General features: G+C 38.0%; 1 protein-coding gene across 1 annotated transcript in view; it reads left to right on the top strand.

The window, feature by feature from the left end:
• RGS7 (regulator of G protein signaling 7) overlaps window positions 1-11,327 on the top strand; it is a 668,840-nt gene extending 657,513 nt beyond the window's left edge. The window contains exon 17 of the mRNA XM_020982050.2: window positions 10,971-11,327. Coding sequence (XP_020837709.1) covers window positions 10,971-11,018 — 48 coding nt within the window. The 3' untranslated portion in view covers window positions 11,019-11,327. The remainder of the gene's footprint in view (window positions 1-10,970) is intronic.
• The last annotated feature ends 1,337 nt before the right edge of the window (window positions 11,328-12,664 follow it).

Here is a 12,664-nt window from a genome sequence, read left to right as displayed (position 1 = left end):
TCAACCTTTTCCAAGCCAGAAAGGCAAACCAAATTATCTAAATAAAAACTCAATAAATATATAGCAGAAGAAAAGGAAATAAATATGTTTTTAGGAATTACTCATCTACATAATTAATTTATAAAAATTAAAAACAAATTAAATGAATCAATAGTTACAAAAGTATAATCTACATAATTACCTATGTGTATATAAAGTCTCCTTTTAGATGTAGAGTTCCCCTGTTAGATTATTAACTCTTTGAAGGCAGGAACTACCTTTTTTCTTATTTGTATCATAAATACTTAGCAAAGTGCCTGGAACAGACTAGGTGCTTAATAATGTTTACTGATTTTGATTGAGTACATACAATACTCATATTAATGAAATATAAAATAGATCATCTACAATCCAATCTTTGAAAGGAACATTGAGCTAATTATAAGTAAACTAAGAAAAACTTGATTGTGAAACACAATTAACAGCTGAATTATTTATGACAACTAATAGCTGGGAACAAAATATGTGCCCAATAATTGGGGACTGGCTAGATTAAAATTATGGTATATGAGCATGTAGCAGCAGAGTTATCCCCCACACATAGGTCCTTGGAAAGCTACTCCATGTTTGAAATCCACTGGAGCTCCATTCCTACTTAACATTATCAATGTTCATGAAGCCCTCACCAATGTGTTTACTTTTTCTAAGATAACCAGATGGGATGTATTAGTTCTAAGCAAAAGACATTTAATCACATGAGACAACAAATTAAGTGACAAGATATTATCCCCTCACTTCCACAGGAGATACACACTTTTACAAGTTATCATGCTATCAATGGTAAGGTACACAAGTGGAAAGAATATATGTGATCAGGGAACCTGAAGGGAAGGCCACACACACACACACACACACACACACACACACACACACACACATACACACACACATACAAATAGGGACACATTTTGCCAGGGCAATATATACTTTGATATTACAGACCTATTGATATATTAAACAGATTATTGGACCCCTTTTTTAATCAGCTAATGATTTTATAGGAGTGGTGATTGGTAGAAATTATCAATATATCAATAAATTATACCTACAATCAATATACATTTAGTCTTAGTCAATCAGTTAATATTTTATACCTATTATACATGAAGTTAATCAATTAACATATTATACTCATCAATATATATTTAATCAACATATTATACTTATCTACATATTTAATTAAACCAATCAGAAATAATCAAATTGGACAGATTTTTTCTTATAAAAGAACCCCAGCTTCATATAAAAAGCCTCAAATCACTTATGGAAGGCCCCAAACTTTGCATAATCAGAAGGTCACTTACTAAGAAGTTCACTTGCCTAATCATAGGAAGTTAACTAAAGGAGCTCCACCCTTTCCTTCTGCTGAGCAGGATGTCACTCAATTACATGGAAAATCCATTGCCCCTCTACCCTTCATTATCTCCTTATTGCCCAACACAAACAGATGGCTATAAGCATTTGGCTAATGAGTGACCCTGGCTGCCGGACTGTGGTCTGCCTTTCCAACCACCTATCAGCTCATGTAGCTATTCGGACATCTGGTCCTCAGCCCAACTCCATGAGCCTGCTTCTCAATTTTTGTAGGACCTCCTGAAATGTCAAGATAGGTCTGTTAAGGTCTGCTTGCAAGCCTGTCTGTCAATGAATGGGATTCTGTATTTTGTGTAGACCCTCCTAGAGAGGCAAGGGAAAGGTTTATCCACCAACTGGACTCTGTATTTTTGGCCTGTTCCACCTGTATTGTCTGGGTAGCAAGCACTATAAGATTAAGGCCCTGGAGGAAGGGGGCATCTCAGGTTGTGAGGAAGGTCTGAGGTCCCATTCATTAAAGGGCAGGTCCCTTTAATAAATGACTATTCATTCAAAGTTCTGCCTCAGTGGTTTTTCTTGTAGACTGCATTTTGGTCTATGTACACTCTGGTGATGTGGTCATGCTGCTCTCTGCTGGATGTCTTGTTTCCACTCTCCATCGGGCATCATCTCTGCCAGATGTCACATCTATGCTTGTATTACCTCCCAACCTGGTAATGTCTCTATTTGTCTATAGCTACCATATATTGGTCTAGCATCCAGTAAACCTGTTACAAGGAAGGTCTTCAAAGTTGCAAAACAGAGACTAGGTGCTATGAAAACTTCACTCACCCCAGTAACCAGCAAAAGCCAGCAGATGCCCCTAGTCTAGGACTAAGTCTTCTTTTGATTGATCCTTCTCTGGATGCTCCTCAAAGTTCCTAGATCTAACCAACTATGACGGAATTAGAAAAAAAAATGTAATTTAGCTCCTGACAAATCCCTGTCAGGCAGCTCAGCAATCTATATCAAGGTCCCCACTGAACAAAAACATAAAGATACTCTATACCTGCAACAAAAAGGCACCCCTTAGTCCATTCCCCCTACCCCCATACTCTACTTCATTATGCAAATATAATTAGGGACAAAAACAAAAGCACTAGGTGAAACCAGGAGTCTCTGACTTATTTCCTTTGTTGTAAATTCCTGCATTTTTGGAGCACTAGACTCTAGGGGAGAAGAGGACCCTAGAGCCCAGTCTTCTAGAGATAAAGGAAAATTCCTAGAATTCTAGACACAGGGTTGTTAGAGTAATCCCATTCCCATATACCTGCACTATCTGAAATACTCATAGTGGTAGTAGCACAGATGGTGGACTATCAGTATGAAATAAGACAAAAGCAGTTTGAACATGGCCAAGCTATTAATTTGTTTTGCTTAATTATACTTCTTTGTTATAAATGATGATACTTTTGGTCAGGAGGAGAGGGCAGCAATAGGCAATAACAGCAATGTTTAAAAAAAAAGAGGGGGAAACTTGATAAAAAATCTGCAAAGTATGTGTATGGACCATAATTACATAAATATATGCATACACATATACATATATATACACATATACATACATATACATGCATGCATACACACACACACACACACACACACACATACACACAGAGCTGACTGGACAGATGACCCAAGATCCAATCTTAACCAACATGTCTCCAAGTAAACTATTTTCTTCTTTATGGTAAGTCACAGAAAGGCTGTGCCAGCACTGAAGACCACCTATCTAAGAAGCAGAGCAGGGAGGCTACAGGATCACTTAAATTGAGCAGTCTCTCTGTCAGTCTCCCAGAAAGATACTGGGCTTGAACCATGACTATATTCCACCCCTCAAATATTTCAAGTTTATGTATGTGATTCTACGGAATTAAGAAGAAAATGCAAGTTCTATCCCTGATCACTCTCAAGGGAAGTAGGATAGCTCTAAGCTTACTTCTGCCAGATTAACCCCTTTCCTACCAAACAATTATACAAAAGGCCATCAGAAAAATAATGTATAACAAGTAAACCCATTTATCTAGGAAAAACAGCAAACAGACCTGGGGAAGTTACATAGATTAGGAGAGAATAAAGCATACTCAATAGTAAAGGAGCATTTTGGCTTGGAGCAAGATAAAGCATCTCAACTCAAACCAGGAGAGAGAAAGGGTGATCTCACCAAGAGGAGGTCCAGTCTCTCCATTCTTTAAAGTTGAAAGCAATAGAGGGGCATTATAGGGGGGCCAGCTTCCTCTTATATGTTTGGGCTCTAGTCCACCATTCAAAAGTTCATATTCACATTCTCTCTCTCTCTCTCTCTCTCTCTCTCTCTCTCTCTCTCTCTCTCTCTCTCTCTCTCTCTCTCTCTCTCTCTCTCTCCCTCTCTCTCTCTCTCTCTCTCTCCCTCTCTCTCCTTCCTCTTCTTCTCTCCCCCCTCCTCCTCCTCCTCCTTCTATAGATAGGCGGCACATGCTCAGCATTCTTTTAGTCAAGTAGAAGTCAGTCCTTTATTGCCCACTTCACCTAGACAGCAAGTGTGTCTTTTTTTTTTTTTAAGAAAGGGAGGAAAACCAGTTATGGCATCAACTGTACCCTGGATTTTGGAACAATGTGTTTCAAAGGTTTCAGAGAACAGATAAGGAGAGAGGGAGCAAACATTAAATGCCTGTCAGGCAGCGTGCTAAATGTTTTGTGATTATCTTATTTGATGCTCACCTGGGAGGTAGGTGCTATTATTACCCCCATTTTATAGTAGAGAAAACTGAGACAGACAGAGATTAAGTGACTTGCTCAGGGTCACACACTTAGTGTCTGAGACTGGATTTGAATTCAGGTCTTCCTGAATCCAGGCCAAGCTCTTTATCCACCATGCCACCTAGCTTCCTGTGTAGGAGAACCTATTGGCCTGATATGGGCAGGGGAATTAGGCCCAAGAGAGATGGAAAGCCCTCAGGAAGGAAATTTTGAATAAATATCAAAGATCATGCTGATAGAGGACAAGAATAAACTAACTAAACAGATCAATGCACAGTAACATAGAATTCTTTGACCAAATTAGACTTTTGAAAGATATGTATAGTAGAAGCAAGAGAAGGTTAACAGTTGAATACAGAAAAGTAGGACAGTCTTGTAAGAATATCAGAGGAGATAAATCTCCAAATGAGCCTGTGATAAATGCTAAAGACAAGAAAAATGGATTGTTTTAATTACACTGGAGCAAGAGGAGCTAGCTAGCTAGCATTTATACCATGCTTAAAGGTTTGCAAAATCACTTTAATATGTTAATTCATTTGAGAGGGACCAGTGTTGAGGATGGTTGACTCTAAAAGAGCTAAATTATCCAACTCAGTTTCCTTCTGCTTTTCTCTAAGGAAAACAGTCTTTGGGCCAAGTCATTTATCTCTCTTGTTTCCCAGATTCTTTATCTGCAAAATGATGAGGTTGGATTACATACCCTGTGAGGCACCTTCCAGTTCTAAATTATGACACTATGGTCCTATATGTAGATGAAGATACCGACATAAGCATAAAACAAACATTACATTTTCCTCCAGGTGAAAATACGATATTGGGCAAAACAATGTTAAAAGGACATTTTGCTCCAGTGGCAGACAAGCTGAAAGGAATTAATACAACTAGAATTACAGTGATATTTAAACATTAGCTTGCAATGGTATTTACTGGCATTTTTGTTATTGGCTAGACAATATTATATAAGATTTTCATGAAATGATGGCGGAGAATATGCTAATGATAACACTGCTGAGTACCATTATGAGTGACAGGCCTTTCTACATTCAGTGTCATGGTGGAAAGATGTTTTGAATTATAACTCCTGGCTAAAAATAACTGGGTTTATGTTTCTTTGAAAGCATTCTTACATGGCCCTACCTACTCATTAACCTAGCCATCTAAAGCACTGACACTCATTAATAAGTGATCAGTAGTAAGTAATCCTTAGTTGTATTTTTAACCTTTCAAGATTAATCTTTCATGGGTCCATTAAATATTCATGTATTCATTAATTAGCTTTAATGATCATTTGTTTAACATGTTGAACTACGTCTTTTATCCAAGAGCCCTGATTACTTCTAAACTAAGGAAAATTCAATTGAAAATAGGTTCCAGTGTATTTTTATTATACTAAATAATTTTTCTATTGTATCTTCCTGGTTCATGCTTTTTCCATAAGTTAATATAAAAATCTAAGTTTGATTTCTTCACACAATTAAGTGGCAATACAATTAAACAAATGCCTTAATGAATGTTTATTAATAATTAATCACCTACTATATTTAAAGCACTGTGCTAGGCAATGGGGATAAGAAGATGAATAGCAATAGAATCCATTCCCTTAGGGATTCTAGGATTTGAAATTTTAAAAATCTTAAAGATCTTCTAATAAAAAACCCTCATTTTATAAATAAGGAAACTGAGGGTCACATAACTAGGAATATCAGAGATGAGATTCAAACCCTTACTTTTCTGATTTCAAGTACAGCTTTTCATCAACCCGATAACACTGCAATCATGTTACTAAAGAAAAAGACATGAAGTTTTAAAATAAAATCATTCAAATATGCTGCATTTCCCAGAAGTTCTTGTTGACTACACAATCCTTAATAGCTCAATGAAAATTTCTCTAGTACTTTCTAGAGCCATAGAATCTTGAAAAAAAAACTCAAACATTTTTCTTTGTCTGAAGATCTCTCCTGATTAGCTCAGGGGATCAGAGGTTTAGTCTGTGGCTGTCACTTCCCAGAGTTCCATCCTTTTTCTGAGACTTTGCTGGTGGACACCTATAGACAACTCAAAGGGAGAGGAGCTTCACCCAACTGAGTCAACTTCCAGGTCCTCAATGAATATCCTTCTCCCTGCCAAGGCTAAATCAATCTCCTTCTGTTAACAGCTGAGTGACTTACAAGTGTCTTATTTTATCCCAGTATCAAAACTAAGCTATCAGAGAACTGCCTTGAGTTAAGGTCTACCTTAGAAAATGTGTTGTAGGTGTGCAATATGGTAACAGAATGTGATTTTGCTGAAGCTGGAGATGGATAGCAGAGAAAGGTGATCCCAGATTGCCTTCCATGTCAGTCTGTTGATGCTTTTGGTGATGCCTCTAGGGATGATGGTTGCTTGCTGTTAGGACCCATCCTCTCTGGGAAATTAAAGAATAAACTCTCCATAGCCCTTAAGCAAAGAAAGACCTATATGAATATACTATATAATCAAGCACTATATACTGAAAACACACACACACACACACACACACACACACACACACACACACAGAGCAAACTACTGGTAGTTGAATTTGTATAATTTGCTATATTTGGGGATGATAGGTGTCTCCAGGCCAATCTCTCCCTGTTCTAGTGCCTCCACCCCTGACTGTAATTTTGGGACAGTGTGAAAAATTCTGCAGAAGGAATTACTTCGAACGTTTTATTTGACATATGGGAGGCCAATGGGATTTATGACATGTGGACTTCGTTGAGCGGCACATGAAAGGAAATTGCTTGATTCTCCACAGAAACCCAGAGACTTTATGGAATTGGAAGTATGCTTAAATGCTGAAATTGCGACCCAATTAATTTGCTGAGGACCAGGAGTGCTATGTCAGTTTAAGAAATTTAACAAGAGTGATAGCTTCCATTCTCATACCCAAACTGCTCACTTTCTCTCTCTCTTCCTCTCTCTCTCTCCCCCTCTCTCTCTTCTTCCCTCCCTCCCTCTCCCTTCCTTTCCCTCTCTCCCTCCCTCCCTCTCTCTCTCTCTCTCTCTCTCTCTCTCTCTCTCTCTCTCTCTCTCTCTCTCTCTCTCTCTCTCCCTCCCTCTGTCTCTCTCCCTTGTCATCCTCCTCCTCCTGCTCCTTCCTTCTTATCTATTTTTTCCAGCTCTGAATCTTTTGATCCTATGATATTTAGATGGAACAATAGCTGGTCAACATCACCTTTTATATACTTTAAGATAGCTATTATTGTCACCACTTCATTGTCTTTTTCAGGACAAATACTCCCAGTTCCTTTCCTACTTCCTCATTCATCCCATTTTTCTAACCTTTATTCAGAAGTCCTTCACTTCTAAGCTCCAGATAAATGTTTCCAATTACCTATATGATCTTTTCCTCTGTATTGCCCATTGAATAAACAGTTTAAGTGAATAAACATAATCTAAATTGGTCCCTCACTGTAGTAAAGCAATCCTTTACATCTCCCTAATTGATTCACTACCCTATTAAACTCAACAGATCCCAAAATAAATATATTGTTCCTAACCACACCCTCAAACCTGTAAAAATTCTACCATATTGGGAACTTTGGTCTTATCTTTAATTCTTTCATTCTCTCTCCTGGCATATTCAATTAATTACCAGGTCCTCTAGACTCTCTATGACCCCATTTGAGGTTTTCTTGTCAAAGATACTGGAGTGGTTTGTCATTTCCTTCTGCAGCTCATTTTTACAGATGAAGAACTGAGGCAAACAGCATAAAGTGACTTGCCCAAGGTCACACAGCTAGCAAGTGTCTGAGGCCAGATTTGAACTCAGGAAGATGAGTCTTTCTGACTCCAGGCTCGGCATTCCATCCCCTAAGCCACATAGCTGCCCTCCTCTAGATTTTACTTTCACATTACTTCTCACATCGAACTTTTCCAGTCCTGCTATCACAACCCTATTCCACACTCTTGTAATACTTGCAACAAATCTGCCTTTCCACTCTTCTCCCTCTAGTCTATGCTTTAGGCCAATGCTATACTTCATGTATAGACATGGACAGATAATTCTTCTGTTTAAAAACCTTCCTGTTGTCCTTTGAGTAAGATTCATATTTCCATTTGCCCTTGACACACTCTAACTTTTATCTATACTTACATAATATCTCTACATGTTTTCTCCCCCCAATAGGCTATAAGATCCTTGTGAAGAGGGACTTTTTTTAAATCTTTGTATCCCTAGGAATAAAGTAAAATGTTTTGCATTTAATGTAGTTTAGTAAATATTTGTTAGATGAAATGAAATTGAATTCATGTATTATACATTCCAGTGAAAATGAATTATTTTTTTGTTTCATATTCAAATCTTTTCTCCTTCTATCCCTGTGTCTTTGCTCATACAACTATCATATCTGAAAGAGACTTTCCTTCCATTTCATTAAGTGAAATCCACCCCACCTTTTAAAAATTCATGAAACCTTTCTTATCCACCCTGAATATTTCCTTCCTAAAAGGTTTCAGTATACTTTATAGTAAGCTAAATAGCAAAATGGTTAGAGTGCTAGGAGTCAGGAAGATCTGAGTTCAAATCTGACCCCAGACACTTCCTGTGTGACCCTGGGGAAGTTATTTAACCTCTGTTTGCCTCAGTTTCCTCAACTGTAAAATGTTATGATAATAGCACCTATCTTGTAGTGTGAGGATAGAATGAGATAATAATTGTAATGCACTTAGCACAGTGCCTGGCACAGAGTAGATGCTATATAAATGTTTCTTTTCCCTTCAATTATGATAACAACAACAATAATAAATAGCATTTATATTACTTCTACTCTGCGCCAGGGAATGTGCTAAACACTTTATAATTATTATCTTGTTTTAGCCTCTCATCAGCCCTGGGAAATAGGTGCTAATATTACCTCCACTTTATAGTTGAAAAAACTGATGGAAACAGAGGTTAAGTGACTTAGACAGGGTCACACAACTGGTAAAAGTCTGAGGCTGGATTTAATCAATTTAGATCTCTCCTCTGAACTTCTACCATAGCTATTTATGTGCTTATTCTTTCTATCATTAGATTGTAAGCTCCTTTATACAAGGACTATGTTTTCTCTCTCCTTATATGCCTAGCACCAGCACAGTTCTTTGCCTAAAGGAAATGATTAATAAATATTATCGAATTGAGTTTTTCCTCTGAGATCCCCCCCATACTGTGATTCTGTGAGTGACCCGCCTTAGGCACCTGGAGCTAGAGAAGGATGATATAGGTGAAGCATGGCTTGAAGCACGCAGTCCAACAATACAAGGGAATATGAGAGACCATGCAGTGAAAGTGATCAATTCCTGTCAGCTAGAGCGGGAGTGCCACTAATGGCCTAGTTGGACATCTATTTGACACTAAGTGGTGACAGCTTTAGGTTCAAAGTATGCAGAAAGAGGACATTCATAAATCACAGATTTAAGACGGAAGAGTTTGTAGGCAGTAGTCTAGGATAAATTGAAGATAAATGCAAGTGGGGATGATAGCTAGAGAGAGCAATATACTAGGGAACATGGAATGGAAGGGGGTACTTGTGCCTGTAAAGAGGTTTGCCTTGGCAAGAAGAAAGGCTGTCTCTTCATGTTAGACAGGGGTGAAGGAAAAGAAAGTAGCAGGAGGTATTTTAGTGACGTGAGATGAGGAGAAGTAGAGAAGAGGGAGGTCTCAGCAAATGGCTTCAATTTTTATTTAATGAAATATGAGGCAGTTTTCCATAGAACAAAAGTGGGGAGACATGGGAAGATTGAAAAGAAATGAAAAGGCACAGAGCATCGATGCATTGGTGAGTAGGATAGTGAGTCAGTTAGGGAGATGTGAAAGGATTGCCTTACTACAGTGAGGGACCAATTGAGATTATGTAACATAAATTTGTAGTCAACTCATGATTTTCTCCAGCTGTACTCAGCAGTGCATGAGCAGGAGGGAAAGATCATAGGGAAAATCTAGGGCTGAGCCTAGGAAAGGCAAGATTTACAATAGGATAAAGAGCTCAGGAAGCAAGAGAAGAGGCTAGTCAACTAGTTCACCAAGAGGTCAAGATAGACAAGGTAGGAGAGGGTAGTTAGGGTAGAGGTGTTAGCCTGGAAAAGAACTGAGGTAAAAAAATCAGAGTTCACAAATATAGAAATGGTACATTTGTAGGTGATGGCAAGATCAAGGTGCAAGTCCAATGCTGTGGAGTCTAGGTGATGTTTAGTAAAGAGTATCTGAAATGGTATACAATGGTGACATTGGAAGGGCAGGAGACCCTCCCAGAAAACTCACTGGTATGGATTTTGGGTAGTGAGAAAGAATGCCTGAAACATGATCCAATCACTGCCCTGGGAGGCCAGATCAAGGTGGGATTTACACACAGGCTTTCCAGACTCCAAGTTGAATGTTCTGTCCACTATACCTTTCACTCTTTTCAGTTAAGCCCAAAACACATTGCTCTGGGGTTCATTCTTATTTTAAGTTTCTATTATTTTCTGCTCTGATGCTAATTGAGAAGGAGTTTTGAAAGAGTCTGCTTCCAGAAATGCATCACTGTGTGCAAAGAAGGGCCCTGCCTTGCACTTCATAAAATGCACATGTATCCTATGACTGTTTCCTTTCTTATTACCATGTAGTCAAGAAGAGTCTTTTAATTTATTGCTGAGCTAAAGCTAAGACTACATACAAAATAATACAATAAAAGAAACTCAATTTCTCTTTCTCTGTTGGCAAGTACAGCAAGGCTCCAGGTAAGGAGAGAGGTAGCAATAATGACCTATTCATCACCCGGGGTGATGTTTGTCCTGGAATACATGGTACTTTTGTTTCTGCTTTCTCTGCTGTGTCTACTCTTTCTTATTCTTAGGTGAAAGAGCACTGGAAGCAGAACGACCCAGTGATCTTCAGAAGGTGAAAAGAAAAAACAGAAGTTGAGTAATTAAAAAAAAAAAACAGACTACAACAGCCACCATAGCTGAGCCTGAGGAGAAGACAGAGCAGCCCTGAGGACTGACCACCAGGACTCAGTCCAGCAGTCAATCAACCTGGAAGCCAAGTCACCACTTTCTGCCAAAAAAAAAAAGTGATCTCCATTGTCTATGCCACATTTGGAGGTGAACTTAGTGCAAGGAATATTTGTAGCAGCCACTTTTATGTATGAAAATGTGTATATATTTGTGTTCTGGCTATGTCTTCTGAATAAACTTTCCTTTGTAAAAGCTAATTTATATTGATTGGTTATTGATAATATATATTAAAAAGATATCAATTGGCTAAATGATACTGGGGAGATGCTAACTGGCACTATCAAATGATAATGAGGCTTTTAATCATTGACAATGATATTGAGGGAAATACACCAGAACGGAGCTCAGAACTATATTATTAGAAGAACCACTTACGCCTTGGGTGGGTGGGTACCTCTAGAACCCCTAGGGGAGATGAAGTAGCAGCATGGTTCTGGAGATCTTAACTCTTGCATAGTTGGGCTTGAGAAAGTGGACTAGAGTTGCTATACTTAATACTTCACATATGCACGTCATCTCTGCTCAGTTAGATTATTATGAACTCCTAGAATGAAAGTATGATGGCTTTAGTTTGTTTTTCTATCTCTCATTGGAGCTGTCAGCTTAATAAATGTTTGTTCAATTGAATTGAATATAATTGTGTATGTACATATATATGCATATACATATGTACATGTGCATACATATACATCCATGCATCTACCTATCTATCTATCTATCTATCTATCTAGTAAACACTTCATAAATATTTTTAATTGAATTCAGCAAAAGTCCCTCTCCCTCTGGCTCTTTCCAGAGTCTAGGCCTCAATATAATTCTTGAATACTTAGATTGCAGACCGGTCCAAGGGCAGTCTTTGTTTCACTTCTGTCTTAGTATCATCAGGGCTTAGCACTTTTCTTGGTAAATGATAATTATACACTTGATACTTGATTGATCAATAGACTGGAGATCTAACCAAGGTCCAAGTAAACACAGAAAAATATTACCAAGTTATCTGATTCCAAATGACAGTCATGAAAATAGTAAAGCCCCGAATAAAAGGGTAGCATAATGTGGACCTGCTGTTCTCAGACCTTGACCTAAGCCAGGAGCTATATCTCCTACTTATGCTTATTGATCTATATCACATGAAATTTCTAGAACAAACAAGATGAAAAGGCTTTTGGTTGTCTATCCAGATATCTAACAATGAATCCTATCTTAATGCCTTCTTGATCAATATAAGATAAATGGGGCCTTTTTTGCCATCATAATGTCTTCAGCTGACAGACAAAGAAATTAAATATCAGAGGGGTGAAGCATCTTACCTATATTTCACAGGTAGTGACAGAACTGGGAATACAACCCATTAAATAAGCTCATAATGAAAAAAAGTATTCATATAAACCACATAAAATCTAGAATCATGGAGTTCAAAGGGATCTTTGAGGTCATCTAGTGCATCTTCCTGGATGCAGGAATCTTCTCAATCAATTAATCATTGAGTGCGTATTAAATAAATATATCATTAGGGAGGAGAAAATGTCCAAGG

The sequence above is a fragment of the Phascolarctos cinereus genome, unplaced genomic scaffold, assembly GCF_003287225.1.
Source record: "Phascolarctos cinereus isolate Bilbo 61053 unplaced genomic scaffold, phaCin_HiC Scaffold_5;HRSCAF=322, whole genome shotgun sequence".
Taxonomy (NCBI): Eukaryota; Metazoa; Chordata; class Mammalia; order Diprotodontia; family Phascolarctidae; genus Phascolarctos; species Phascolarctos cinereus.
This window is presented reverse-complemented; position numbering and strand designations above follow the sequence as displayed.